Genomic DNA, 15,564 nt, shown 5'->3' with positions numbered 1-15,564 from the left:
GAGTGTGTTTATGCCATACTTGGTATCAGGGTGTTCTGGTACTATCCTTCTGGAATGTGTTTACATGAGTGTCCTATGCCTACCACTTCTTAGGAATGTTTTTGCAATACCAGCTCTGTTTCCACCAGGTTCTGTGAATTTGCAAATAGACATGTTTTGTAACAGGGCCTGACTTTTGCTTATAGCTTTACTCTTGCTAACTTTGCTTTAAATCAGCAGGGCCTGACTTTAGTTCATGCCTTAGGCCTTACACTAGCCCCCCTGACCCATTTCTACTACATGAAGAATCATAGAAATGTAGGGCTAAAAGGGACTTCAGGAGGTCATCTACTCCAGAACCCTGCAGTGAGGCAGGACCAAGTATACCTAGACCATCCCTGACAGGTGTTTGTCTAACCTGTTGTCAAAAACCTCCAATTATGGAGATTCAACAACCTCCCCTGGAAGCTTATTCCAGTGCTTAACTATCTTTATAGTTAGAAACGTTTTCCTAATATCTAACCTAAATCTCCCTTGATGCAGATTAAGCCCACTACTACTTGTCCTGCCTTCAGTGGATATGGAGAACAATTGATCAAAGTCCTCTTTATAACAGCCCTTAACATATTTGAAGACTGTTATGAGGTCCCTTCTCAGTCTTCTTTTCTCAAGACTAACATAGCCAGTTTTTTAACCTTTTCTCATAGGTCAGGTTTTCTAAACCTTTCATCATTTTTGGTGCTCTCCTCTCCCCAGTTAATCCACATCTTTATTAAAGTGTGGTGCCCAGAAATCTACTCAGAAGTGCAGCTAAGCCCTCATCAGTGCTGAGTAGAGCAGATAAACTTCCCGTGCTTTACATACAACACTCCTGTTAACATACCTCAGAATGATATCAGCCTTTTTTGCAACTGGATCACACTATTGACTCATATTCAATTTGTGATCCACTATTACCTCTAGATCTTTTTCTGCAGTCCTGCTCCCTAGACAGTTATTCCCCATTTTGTGTATAAAGAAGAGACAGAGAGAGAGATTCTTTGAAAACACAAAGAAGATTTATTAAGGAAGGGGAAAGGGGAATTGCAATCTAGATAAAAGTGATAAATTGCAATTGTGGTTGCTCCAGAAAGGTAGGCGTGAAGCCTGGTCCCTCACAACTCCTTTGGCAATAACTTCCAACAGAATAAACCCTGAAAAAAACCACCCCAAAACTATACTGTGTCATGACAGATGCCCTTGGTCTGGATTAGGTAGCTAATGATGATATCTGTCCTTGCAGCTCAGGTTCATCGAATCCTAGACCTATGACTGATCGATGGGGTAGCTCTTGATCCATAGAGGTGATCCTTGAAAGCCGCACAAACAAATCTGATACCGGCTGCCTCTCAGATGAACAACTAATCAGTTAGGGCGTGCAGTCCTTTTATATATTCTATGGCGCGAACATTCCAGGTTTGAACTGGTCTGAACTGGACCCCTGGTGGCCGTTGCTCCTTCCTGCCACAAGTGACAAGAAGAAATGTGACAAATATGGAGTTGGAGTTGTTAACTGTCCAGTCTTCATTTTGAATCACAGGGTTCTTTAGCCACATTACCTTAATTAACACAGTTCCTTATACGTTAAAAATACATTATATTAAGTATAGACATCAACATGGACATAACTGAACATTTATACAGGGAAACTTTCCTACACAGTGGAGAAGATGGATGCATCAACTTTTACTGTACATGACAGGGTGAGATCAGGGCATTGAGGTAAAAGCCCTCTTCGAGTGGTTAAAGGCAAGTTGGGCCTCTGGGGAACCTGACAAACAGTTTCCTTCTAGGGGAGTGCAATCAGCAGAGCTACCAGATGGAAAAAGTCTCAAATAATCCACCAGTAAAAGCTGGAAAAGCTCAGGAGCCACTGCACCCTTTGTGTGTCTGTCAGGGCTGTCCAGTTAGAGATGGTGGCAACCTTGCAGGGATCCACAGTTAGAGCCCAGGAGAAATAATATAACCTAGGAACTTCGTTGTATTCTGATCAAATTGGCTTCTCTAGGATGCAGTGCACATGTTGATTACGAAGAGTCTGAGGATATCATCAAGGTATATCACAACAAACCGATCCAGCATATCCCTAAAGATATTGTTGATAAAATGTTGGAAGGTCACTGGGGCATTACATAGTTCAAAGGACTTCATCAGATATTTGGTATGGAAGGAAGCCTTCCACTCATCCCCTTCCCACATCCAAGCCAGGTTATTGGCTCCATAGAGATCTAATCTGGTAAACACCGTAGTGGAGTGAAGTCTCTCAAAGAGTTCATTGATATACAGCACGGGTACTGATTCTGGATGGTTATTTTATTCAATGCCTGGTAGTTCACACGAGAACAGAGAGCCATCTTTCTTGGCCATAAAAAAGTTCGGGGCTCCAGCCAGTGATGCGGAAGGGCAGATGAACCCCTTTTCTGAGTTCTCTCAGCGATAGTCTCTGAGTGCCTATAGTTCCAGTCCAGTTCAAAGGGAACCTCAGCTCCAGGCCTATAGAACAATCATAGTGCTGCTGAAGGGGCAGAACATCAGCCTTCTTCTTGTCGAAAATATCCGCAAACTCAAGGTGTTTGGCTAGCATCCCAAAGGCTGCTAGGGAGGCTTTTGGGACCTACAGGGACCCCTTCAAGCTGGGTCCCCCGTTCCTAAAACTGGCCAAATCAGGTGATTCTGCTGCATGTCAGCTACGATTCAGCTACGAGTCCCCTGTTGCTCATTAGGCAAGTGGAGCTGCAAGCCCTAATTCCGGATATGCTATTGTAAGTGCACCACGCCCTCTCCTCTGCTCCCTTCACCTGTTCCCATAGAATGATGATTCACGTTTAAGATCTCAATCCTTATCTACAAGGATATCTAAAAGGCCACGTACATTCTAGAATGAAAACCATGGTCAACAACTTCGCTCCTCAGGCACAATGGAACCCTCTACCATAAGGTAAATGCTCATCTGTGCGAGACAGAACTTTCTCAGTGTTTGGTTCAAGACAGTCACATGAATTCCCCAGGAACCAAGGACCATCACAAACCTTACCATCTTACGGTCCATGCCAAGGAACATTTCTTTAACCTTGTCTTCTCTAACATAATACATAGCAAAAGATATATTTAGAAAAAAATCCCTGCCAAAACAGGACATTCCACTGCACGCACTTCTCCCCCTGGTGAGAGAACAAATAACATGTGACAGATGTTGGTCACATTGCAGCTGATAGGAATATACATAACTAATGCAGGAATTATTGCACTGTGGGGGAGGGAGTAAAATGAAGTCCAGTCAGGACCACCTTGACCCGCCACCCCAGCATCCCTCTGGACACATAATTGTGCAGAAGAGACTCCAAACACACTTTGAGGTCACTAGGACCCACCAGGCAGTGCCACCCCTAAGTACATCCTGTGGCAATTGGGGACAATTGCAAGAATAGCCTGTCAGAGACTCTAACCAGTAGGAACAGGTGCAGCGAAAGCAGGGATCCCTGGATATTCCAATCAAAACTGCAGAATATTCTAACTTTCTCTGTCTTGTATGGATTGGCTATTTGTTCCAGCTCAATCCACCTGCTTCCATCAGTCTCTTCACCTCAGCTTCAGTCCACACCTGCTCTTCCTTTTCTGCCCCACTTACCTTTTTTTAAATTTAGCTGATCCTCTCCTAAATAAACCCATGCAGAGTGAACATGATGTTTGCCATCCATCATCATGTTCACTCTGCTTGAATTTTTACCTCTTCCCCCACTCAGTGTCTTTTCTATTTAGACAATATTGTCTCATTGTTTCCTTGTACTCCTTCATCTGTCTGTATCCATCTATTTTAATTTGCCTTATTTTTGGATTGCAAGCTCTTTGAGGCAGAGACTGTCTTTTGTTCTGTGTTTGTAAAGCACCTAATACAATGGGGTCCTGGTCCATGTCTGGACTCATACACAATACAGTAGTACAAATAATAAATAATAATAATAATAATAAATAGGTAATGAGTGCAGCATAAGAACGTACAGAGAATAGAAAGTGAGCTCCACAACAGACATGAGATACAAGATAGCAGTTCAGCCACAATCAAAGTCAAAAGCATGTGGGATATCCAATACTCCAGAGAACTTCAACACAAGCAAAATATAGTTTAACTGAATGTTAGCCCCTTGGGGAAAAGAGTGTTACTTACGTTATAACAATAACAATTAAATCCACAATGTTCCATGGATCGCGAAGGAAGGTGAATTGATTCCAAACAAATCCACTTGCTAATACTTTTATCAATATTTCACAAGTGTAAATACCAGCAAAAGTGAACCTGGGAAGCAAAGTGTTCAAGAAAGCATATATTTTAGTATTTAAATCAGAAGGGTTTCAGGGACACCGTGTTTTCTTATGTTGTGAGCTATTCCCTTTGTGGATGTAGGGAATTTATGAGAAATGGGACAATACATATGCAGGCTACTGCCAGCACTGTAATGTGTTCAAGTTTGAATATGGCATTCCCTTCCTGAATTCGTAGCCTGATTTGCATGCAGTTGTGGAAACAGTATGCACAAATTTGTGCATATTTCTGCACTGTATTTCAAGCCTATTTACAAAAATAAAAATTAACAATACAGATTTCTTTATCTTAAACAGTCTAAAAGGACTGTTCCTCTTTTAAATATACTCAAAAAAAAAACAAAAATAAACCAAAGGACCCAACCTCCCACCAGCACCAAACTAAGTCATATAAATATGGTAACCCCAAAATGCTAGAGATGAAATCCAGGCCCACTGCAGTCAATGGCAAAACTTCCATTGACTTCAGTGGGGTCAGGATTTCACCCCCAAAAACTAACTATGGATGTAGTGCACAGTTACAAAATGTAACAAGACACTATAATAATCTTTGCTTTATAATATTATGGGCTAAATTGAGGCTGTACTCAGCACAGATGCACAAAGCAGCAGGGATGGTGCAAGGAACTTTCCCCTCTTTATAGCCCCCATACAAGGGCTGATTATAACTGCAGCTCTGAGCTCCCCAAAGTATAAGGTATACTGAGGGCTAGAACTCCCATGTGGAACTGCTTCTCCAAACGGGGTGAGGAAGAAGTGGACATCTTGCATCAGCCAGCGAAGTTAGGTGGCAGAGAAGCTATGCTCTCAAGGAGCTCCCAAGCTGTAGTGACTCCCAAATCCCCAGAGGCCAGGAAGGAAGACTCCACACACCACATCCTACCCTCATTTAATCTATTAGTTCAGTTCTTTATTCTCCATACTTTGGAGCAGGAGAAAGAGTAAACAAGTACTTACTCAATGTATTCATCTCTCTCTGGAACGTCATTTGGAATCATCATTGCACAATTGAGTAGAACTGTAAACATAATAAACGCAGTAAACCATGTAAATAATAAGTTAAGGAAAGAATATTATATTTTAAAATAATAGAAGTTCATTAACAAACTCAGTTATCACTGTATTTAAGAAATTTTCAGGTATAAAGTTTTCCATTCCTGATAACTTCATGTCCATCAGTCTTCACATTGAGTTTTCCCTCTTTCCATAGCACTTGGAGGCATGTCAGGTCTTTGCTGAGATGGAGATAATTTAATGAGAAAAAACTATAACAAATTATCCACATTTGTAACAAAGCCTTTCAATCAAAAAAGAAAAAAATCTTCCTCGAGTCCTACTGGATGTTGTTCATGTCCAACGGGTTGACCCACACGAACATGAGCATGTTGCTTTGATTCTGAAAGTTCCTTTCCCAGACCTGAATAAGAGATCTGTGTAGCTCGAAAGTTGTCTCTCTCCCCAACAGACGTTGGTCCAATAAAATATATTACCTCATCCACCTTGTCTCAATTGAAGACAGTTGGCAGTTTTTCAGAGAGACATTATTAAGGGCACAAGAGCAAACTATCCCACTGGGTACGAAAGATAGGAAGTATGGCAAGAGACCACCTTGGCTTAGCCAGGAGATCTTCAATGATCTAAAACTCAAAAAAAGAGTCCTACAAAAAGTGGAAACTTGGTCAAATTACAAAGGATGAATATAAACAAATAACACAAGTATATAGGGACAAAATTAGAAAGCCCAAGGCACAAAATGAGATCAAACTAGCTAGGGACATAAAGGATAACAAGAAAACATTCTACTAATACATTAGAAGCAAGAGGAAGACCAAGGACAGAGTAGGCCTGTTACTCAATGAGGGGGGGGAGACAATAACAGAAAATGTAGAAATGGCAGAGCTTGTTTGCTGACTTCTTTGTTTTGGTCTTCTCTGAGAAAGTTGGTGGCGTTTGGATGTCTAACACAGAGAATGCCAGTGAAAATGAGGTAGGATCAGATCTAATATAGAGAAAGAACAAGTAAAAAATTACTTAGACAAGTTAGATGTCTTCCAATCACCAAGGCCTGATGAAATGCATCCTAGAATACTCAAGGAGCTGACTGAGGAGATATCTGAGCCATTAGCAATTATCTTTGAAAAGTCAGGGAAGACGGGAGACATTCCAGAAGACTGGAAAAGGGCAAACATAGTGCCTATCTATAAAAAAGGAAATAAGGACAACCCAGGGAATTACAGACCATTCAGCTTAACTTCTGTACCTGGAAAGATAATGGAGCGAATAATTAAGAAATCAATTTGCAAACACTAGAAGATAATGAAGTGATAAGTAACAGTCAGCATGGATTTGTCAAGAACAAATAGTGTCAAACCAACCTGATAGCTTTCTTGGACGGGTAACAAGCCTTGTGGATAGGGGGGAAGCGGTAGATATGATATATCTTGACTTTAGTAAGGCTTTTGATACTGTCTTGCATTACCTTCTCAAAAACAAATTAGGGAAATACAACCTAGATGGAGCTACTATAAGGTGGGTGCATAACTGGCTGGAATATCATTCCCAGAGTAGTTATCAGTGGTTCACAGTCATTCTGGAAGGGCGTAATGAGTGGGGTCCCACGGGGATCGGTTCTGGGTCCGGTTCTCTTCAATATCTTCATCAATTATTTAGATAATGGCATAGAGAGTACACTTATAAAGTTTGTGGACAATAGCAAGCTGGGAGGGTTGCAAGTGCTTTGGAGGATAGGATTAAAATTCAAAATGATTTGGACAAACTGGAGAAATGGTCTGAAGTAAATAGGATGAAATTCAATAAGGACAAATGCAAAGTACTCCACTTAGGAAGGAACAATCAGTTGCACATGTACAAAATTGGAAATGACTGCCTAGGAAGGAATACTGTGGAAAGAGATCTGGCGGTCATAGTGGATCACAAGCTAAATATGAGTCAACAGTGTAACACTGTTGCAAAAAACCAAACATCATTCTGGAATGTGTTAGCAGGAGTATTGCAAACACTGATTAGGCCTCAACTCAAGTATTGTGTCCAGTTCTGGGCACTGCATTTCAGGAAAGATGTGAACAAATTGGAGAAAGTCCAGAGAAGAGCAACAAAAAGGATTAAAGGTCTAGAAAAGGTGACCTATGAGGGAAGATTGAAAAAAATGGGTTTGTTTAGTCTGGAGACGAGAAGACTGAGAGGGGACATAATAACAGTTTTCATGTAAATAAAAGGTTGTTACAAGGAAGAGGGAAATAAAATGTTCTTCTTAACCACTGAGGATAGGACAAGAAGCAATGGTCTTAAATTGCAGCAGGGGTGGTTTAGGTTGGACATTAGGAAAAACTTTCTGTCAGAGGGGTTAAGCACTGGAATAAATTGCCTAGGGAGATTGTGGAATCTCTATGACTGGATATTTTTAAGAGCAGGTTGGACAAACAAATGTCAGGGATGGTCTAGATCAGTGGTCCCCAACCTTTTCGTCTGGCGGGCGCCAGAAGAAGGACCGTGGTGGCAGTGGAGCATCCGCTGTATTGCCACCGAATTTCTGCGGTGTTTCGGTGGCGACACCTCTCGATGACATCACTTGTCGGCGGCAAGTGACGTCATCGAGAGGCGTCGCAGCCGAAACGCTGCAGAAATTCGGCGGCATTTCGGCAGATGCTCCACCGCCGGCCAAGATATGGGCACATTTAGATGCCCCCGCGGGCGCCATGGCACCCGCGGGCACGCATTGGGGACCCCTGGTCTAGATAATACTTAGTCCTGCCATGAGTGCAGGGGACTGGACTAGATGACCTCTCGAGGTCCCTTCCAGTTCTATGATTCTATGAAAAACTAAAGAAAGGAAAGACTCAGGTGAGAAATTTTCTTTGAGGGCAAGTCTTCAAGTATGATGTTAAAAGTAGTACAGCATCCCAGAAAGGAGGAACATCAAATATGGTATGTACATATAGCTACAACCTGTGACTGAGACACATGAGGAGAGGTTACTGAAGCACTCCTTGCTGTAGCACTCTCCTACCAAATAATGTGTTCATCAACAAGTGGATATCTAACCTCCATCTCAAAAAGGTGAAGACAATCCTCTACAGATCTCTTCATAAGGTGCATGAATCGTTTCTGACCAGGGCACAGCTGTTTCCCCTTCTGAAATAAGCAGTAATCGCTCTGGGGAGAGCTAGTTTCTTTACCTTATAAGCCTCTCCAATATAACCTTGATCTATCTGCTGCCTCACTTGCAAATCCTATATCATTCTGCAGATGTTCTTCTTGGAATCTAAACCTCATCTCACAAGATCTAAACAAGACCCAGCTCAAACCACTTACAACAGCATCCCTATATATTTTGTCTATAAAAGTGTCTTTCCTGGTCATGATCATCTACACCATAAGTACCTCTGAAGTAGGAGTGCTTTCTAGACAGTGAACATACTGGACCAGAAAAAGCTGGTCCTATATGCTGACTCTTTTTTTATTCCAAAAGTTAACATTCCATTCCCTAGATCCCAAGAAATATCCTACTCTCTTTCTATTCTATTCCTAAACACCCCAATGAATTTGAGTGGCACAGTATGGGTATCAGAAGAGATGTCTGAATAGAACCGAAATGTATAGAAACTCTATGCCTTCTTTGTCATTTTTCATTCAGAAGTGAAGGGCAACTAACTTCTCTGGCAAGTTAGTTCCAACTAATTTCTACAGTAGGTATCTCTTTGTTGGTACTGTCCAGAATATTTGACCGTGAAATGAGGTCTGTAACAAAAGGAACAGTGACAACCTCTTCGCTGAAATTCTGAAGAAGGCAGGGGCTTCGTTTTTGGCAGCCACCACAACTGCTTCATCTAGAGGCTCCTCAAAGAATTTACCTCCAGTGTACTTAGACACTCATTACATTGTTTGGTCTGCATGCCCATCTTCCAGAGGCAGAACCAAAAGGTGTCTACAGCTTACAGCACTCAAGGCCATAGACAGAGCAGCAAATCTAAGAGAACCCAAGGAAGCCTCTAAGTGAATGAAGCCATCACAATATCTTCTAGCAAACCAGTTTCCTTTTTTTATTCTTACAGGGAACTACATCTCAGTGTTCAATTGCCTATGCTATAACACCACCACTGAAGAGCTGAAGCTAAGGTCTCATCATTTTGTCTGAGAGACAATTCTGTTCTCCTAGCCTTTGGTTCTTGGGCAGAAATATCCCTTCCAAAGGAACCAGCATATCCTTATGCAAACTTTGGAAGCTGCCTGTTAGGCGTATGCCTCACTCAGGCACTCCCATTCCTCTCTGATAACATCTTCAAGGGAGGTATACAGAAGAATGCAAATCTCCTTCTTTGATTGGTGAAGTGAGTGTCCCTATTACCCTGATCTGTGCTTCTGCCAGGGACAATTGAATCCCAAGCATAAATAGGTCCTTTCACAGCCTAGACTCAAACTCCTGAGGAGGAAAATGTCTGTCTTGGATTTCTTCCTGATCAGATGCAGACAAGCGATCTTTCCTCCTCTGAGAACACCCAAGAATTACTAAAATTAGATACTTTTCTTTGGACTTTTGACTACAAGAGTGATGATCTGAGCAAGATCTTTTCCCTGACTCCTTGCTTCTGTTAGAACAAAAGCTTTAGAGTCCAACAGTTGCTACTCAGGGGAGAGGAGAAGTGGGAGGGAAAGGCAGGCTCACACCTGTCTGAACACAGATCAACTTAAACTCTTCTGGAAGGGCTAGAACTGGGGGTCTGGGTCTTTGGAGTTATAGGGGTCAACAGATGTGCGGGCTTTGATTGCAGGCATTTTCTTCTTTAAACAAAAAATGTTTGGCCCCTGAATTAGTCAGTTTTGCCTTTGAAGGCTGCAGGCCCTTATTGGAAATCGGAGGTACCTGGAAGGTTTCAGTCTCCCCTCAAGAATGATCAGGTGGCTCAACGGTTATGTTTGGGGAGCTCACTTCAAGGGAGCAGGATGACGGAATGGAAATGGAGAAGCCTCAAAAGGGAAGGAAAGTGAGGCATGGTAAGGGACTGTTTGACTGATAACCTAGGGGCACACCGAATGCATGCTTCCCAGAGGAAAACAGTACCAGTGTCACTTATTCAATGCGCACAACCTCTCCTTCTTGTGGTTTATGTTTGCTTGTGCCTTAAATTTACAGTGGAACTCCATTTATCCAATCTAATTGGGACTGGGCTGTCAGCCCCGGGCCACTGGTGGTTCAGTTACTACAGAGAGATAGATAATGGAATCTCAGATAAATAGGGTTCTACTATATATATATAGTGGCTAGGGAAACTAAAGTTCAGCATTTCATTTTAGTCGCAGAAAAACGTGGATTTATATGGGGTTTTTTTAATCAGATAATTTTGGGGTTTTTATCACAGAAAACTAGGATCCCTGAAGATTACCAAGGCGAAGACAAAAGATTTTTCTGGTAGGAGAGGAGTTTAGAGGCAATAATACTTTACACTTACACAGTCTCAAAACATGTTTAAAAAATGGGTAAACACCCAGTGAAGTACTGGGTGATGCAGTAACTTGTTGGTTGTCACAAGACAGAGACAATGACAGAATTAGAAACAGATTTGAGGTCTCCTGACCCACAACCTCATGTTCAGTCCATCAAATCATAGCATCCTTCTTGTTAGAGAGGGAGAAGCAACAGGATCTGGTGTGAGTTTGGATCTGTGAAAAGAAGCCAAGAGAGCAGTGACATATTAAAAAGTGAGGTTACAAGCCTGTGGAGTGGGAAGAACACTGGAGTGTTAAAAAGAGATGGAGAAGTGATGGCTTGGAGTCAGTTTTGGAAGAAAGATAAGAAATTCAGTGTGATGTTATATGATTAAAATATGAGCACATAGATCATTGTTGCTACCACTGTTATACAAATGAAACAAGGCTTGTACAAATTATGTCATGTACAGTGTCAATAGAAAAGTTATGGTTTGCTAAATATGATTATCCTATTTGTATGCATGTATCATTTTTGTAGCTGAAGTTACGAATATTGACTATGTACCTGCATTTCAAATGTGTTTGCTCCTGTGGTAACACCCATAAAGCAGTTTACATCCATTTTAGCCAGCACATTATGAATGGAGTATTAGAGCTGACGGCCTATCAACAAACACAATTGGCCATGGAAAAAGCCATGAACTTTCCTGTGGACACTTCAGCCAGACTATGGGTAATGGCTGCCATGACTCATCGAATCATGCAATGGCATGTGACCACCTCATATGACACTAAACTCCATCTTATGCCTATACTTTTCCACAAACTGTGCTGAGGGCCTTGCTTGGAACAATGAGTTTCCCTCCACATGTAAGAAGCTATAAAAGGCCTTGGAAACATCTCCATTTTGTCTCTTTCCTGCTCTGATCTCTGGACTATGGACTTACACTAATGGGAGCATTCTAACCAAAGGACTGACGATCTTCCAATCATTTAGAAACAACCAGAGACTTAACAAGCCAGTAAGTTTATTTCATCACTGCTTCAAGTGTGATCTAAAAACTTGCAATTATTGTATGCATTTGATTCCTTTAATCAATTTAAACTCTGACTTCTTTCTTTTCTCTTATAAATAAACCTTTAGATATTAGATACTAAAGGATTGGCAACAGCATGATTCTTGGGTAAGATCTGAGTTATATATTGACCTGGGTATGTGGCTGGTCCTTTGGGATCAGAAGAACCCTTTAGTTGATGAAATTGGTTTTAAAAAAACACTCATCATTAAGTCTAGTGTCTGGGTGTTGAAGCAAAGACTGGAATACCTAAGAAGGTTGCATTTCTGACTTCTTGTTAGCCAGTGTGGTGAGACAGAAGTTTACTTTTGTTGCTGGTTTGGTATATCTTATGGAAGAATAACCACCAGTTATGGGGTGTGTCTGCCCTATTTCTCAGCAGTTTGTCCTGAATTTGGTATTCTCAGTTCTGACCCATTGAGGCATGGTGACATTCAGGTTTTCCCTTTTTCACGATGGAGCAGTGGTAGGACAGTCAGGTGGAGAAAAAATATTAGACTGAACAGAAGGAGATAGGATCAGAGTTCATTAGTCAAACTGGGAGTCCTTCGCAAACACATGATAGTTGAAACCATGGAAACATGAATTTGCCCTGGCACAGAACACAACAGCAGCAGCAGAAGAAGAAAGGGGAGGGACCATGAACAGAACCCCAGTAGTTCGCAATGTATCCACCTAAACCACATGAAAACCAGCCTTTTATTAAACATCACTCTCCACCTAATAACGGCTGCATTTTTAATAAACAATACATCCAATTTAAGATCAATTCTGTGTGAACCAGAACAGAAAATAGTATATACCACATACAGTCTCAAAGTAACTACTAACAGCATTCAAACCGAATACTCATTTAAAGGCCAACTGGAAATCTTTTCTACCTTAGGATATATTCTTTCAACTTAATGATCATAAAAGATATCAGATAACTAGGATGATAATGGAGTAGACAACTTGGTGGTCTCTATTTCTGCACCTGCAAATTGTGGGTGCAAATAATAGCAGGTGCTATTTTTTTAGCCACGCCTTTAGGTTAGACAGACTCAGACTTCTAGGTGTTCCCACAGGTTTTCAGGCACAAAAAATGGAGGCCTTCAAATATATTCCATCTCTAACTTCAATCATCTTTCCTTAGAACAATACCAGATGTACTCACCAAAGCACTACTGCAATTCACTTTCTAGAAGTTCTCAATCAGTGCTGATCAGTTGTCTTCGAACTTGAAATTTCTGTGTCCACCACAATATAGGTGCAAGTTGTGCAGAAGGCTCTAAAACAGCATAGGGTGATCTGTATATGTATTTTAACCCTAAGTCTCTGACAATAATATCTGAACTCTCAATCTACGAATCATCAGAAATGTGATTCGTCAAATCTAATCACTTCTGCACACTTCCAATTTTGTGCAGTAGATACATGTGAATATTATTATTTTTGTAAAGTTAGATCCAGTATGTACTACTAAGAATTACACAATATTATATGCACATTATCTTGTATCTAACCCCCTATAAACAGACAGTCAGAACGAGGGAAACTTGTCTAGTATTTCAAAGCAGTGTTAGAATGAGGGAAAACAACGTGAAGGATATGGATGGACAAAAACTTTAATTGCAGCTCTTCTGATAGGATGGAAGGGACTAAGTATACATAAGGCACGTGTGGCAGTAAATCGGAAGATTGTTTTCCTTTTATTTAGTACCATAAAAGTCTGCAAGACAAAAGAGACTCATAACATTAGAAATATGCCAACTAAACAATGTTTTTTTCCAGAAACTAAACATCTAGGCTTTTAAAATTTATGCCCATAACTGTAGCTAATCCTGTGTAAGAGTGTGATTTTGCTGTATTCTTATTTGGAGCTCAGGCTTACTGATACTATTTGCTATCATGCCAGTACATTACTGTAAGATCATTCTTATTTCCTCCTCCTGCCTCTTCCGCCAAGGAAATAACTATTATAGGAAACAAACCCCAACACTCACTTTGCCAAAGTAATTAAAGGCTATTAATTATGGGCCAAATTCTGCCACCCTTACTCATGCTCAGTAATACCTTATTCTTCCCGGAGTCCTGCTGATTTCAGTGGGCTATTCACAACCCTATGGAACTACTCAGGTGTAAGACTGCCAGAATCTGGCCCCATGAAAACAGGAGTTGTAGCACAAAAATCCCTAATTTTTTGTGCAACTGTCAGCTCTCACTATGATATATCCTACTCCAAGAATGACCAACGTTCTTGTCAGATACAGACAAAAAATTAAACAAATACCCTAAATTCAAGATAATGCTTATGTTAACATTCCTGTAACTTCTTCAAATGAATTAGACTCCTCTTCTCTTCTCTAAGAATCCCAGCCTGTAACAGCACTTGAAGACAAAGTGAATCTACTTACACATTACAGAATTGTCCTGGGAGTTTTATGATGAAATGACTTGTACATGATTAAGTGACAGTAGCCTCTGTGAATATGACGTACTTTCTCATGTATAATGTAGCCTAAAAGGTGATTCAGTACAATTCTTCCTTTAACATATCAAATATACACATATGTTTTTTAATACTACACTCCTATATCCAAATTATATTGCTTCTTCTTGGGAACACTGTATTTACATAGCCACATATTATTGCAGGTTGAAAATAAATTCTGATCTGATGGAGCTAAAAATCTACTGCCCTCTTGGATTCTGTGTTTGGTTTTTATTCTATATATAAAGCTGTAATGTGCGCTAATAAAAATGCTCTCATTACAGCAGAAAACTTATTATTAATAAGGAAAAATATTCAATAAGGAGGAATTGAAAGATTTTGATTGGGTGGACTAGGAGCTGAGGCCCCCTGCTTGGAGGCCTCATGGCCCTGCCACATCCCGCCCCAGAAAAGGGCAGTAGAGAGGTCCTCCAATATGCCTAAAGAGGGTAGTGGGAAGCAGCCAATCAGGGCCCAGCAAGTTAGTATAAAAAGAGCTGCAGGGCTTGAGCAAGTCCCGTTCCTAAAGGTGGAGGAGCGAGGATGGTGCTCCAGGCTAGCTGCTGGGACTGCACCAGGACAAGGCGCTGAGGTAAGTGTGAAGAATGTGTTGGAGCCATGGGGAAGTGGCCCAGGGAATTGTAGCAGCAACGCAGTGTATTTAAAGGGACACGGCTGATGGCTGCTATCTATAGAGTCCCTGGGCTGGGACCCGGAGTAGAGGGTGGAAAAGTGGCCTGGACTTTCATACACCCCAGAAGGGGAACAAACCATTTTTAGTGGCCTAGCTGAAGAGCTGGGGCCAGGAAGGCCCAGAGAGGTGAAGAGTCTCCAGGGAGGGAACCCTGGGGGACATGGCCCCACACTAGGACTGGGACTACTTAAAGGGCAGGTATAATTCAAGGGAGTCCAGAAGGGGCTGAGAGACAGTTTGGACAGGGTACTGTGATAGGCCTTGCTGGACTGATTGAAGACTGAGCCCTAGGATAGGGATGCAGATTGAAGGATCTTACAGAGGGTGCACATAGGCCTCTGGTTGGACTTATACTCCAGAAGGGGTTTGTTTTGCTTTTATCACACAGACAGACTGTGTGAGACTCGGCCAGAGGGCTGAGTCACCGAAGACCCACCACAAAAGGATAGAGAGAAAGTGAAGGCACATGCACTCGGCCAGGGGGTGCTCACGAGGGGTGAGTTCAACCCAGTTACAAAGATATGTAAAGCATTTAG

At 41.5% G+C, this 15,564-nt stretch overlaps 1 protein-coding gene across 3 annotated transcripts in view; it reads right to left on the bottom strand.

Annotated features, from left to right (window-relative positions):
• The window catches only part of LOC120397146 (sodium channel protein type 5 subunit alpha-like), a 119,674-nt gene extending 114,295 nt beyond the window's left edge, over nucleotides 1-5,379 (bottom strand). For all 3 annotated transcript variants that reach the window (XM_039522691.1, XM_039522693.1, XM_039522692.1), the window contains exons 1-2: nucleotides 5,296-5,379; nucleotides 4,184-4,312 (exon numbers count right to left, since the gene is read on the bottom strand). In XM_039522691.1, coding sequence (XP_039378625.1) covers nucleotides 4,184-4,312; nucleotides 5,296-5,366 — 200 coding nt within the window. In that variant the 5' untranslated portion in view covers nucleotides 5,367-5,379. The remainder of the gene's footprint in view (nucleotides 1-4,183; nucleotides 4,313-5,295) is intronic.
• Nucleotides 5,380-15,564: the final 10,185 nt, after the last annotated feature.

Source organism: Mauremys reevesii, linkage group 2 (assembly GCF_016161935.1).
Source record: "Mauremys reevesii isolate NIE-2019 linkage group 2, ASM1616193v1, whole genome shotgun sequence".
In the NCBI taxonomy this organism is placed as follows: Eukaryota; Metazoa; Chordata; order Testudines; family Geoemydidae; genus Mauremys; species Mauremys reevesii.
The sequence above is the reverse complement of the archived record's forward strand: the minus strand, read 5'-3'. Positions and strand labels throughout refer to the sequence as shown.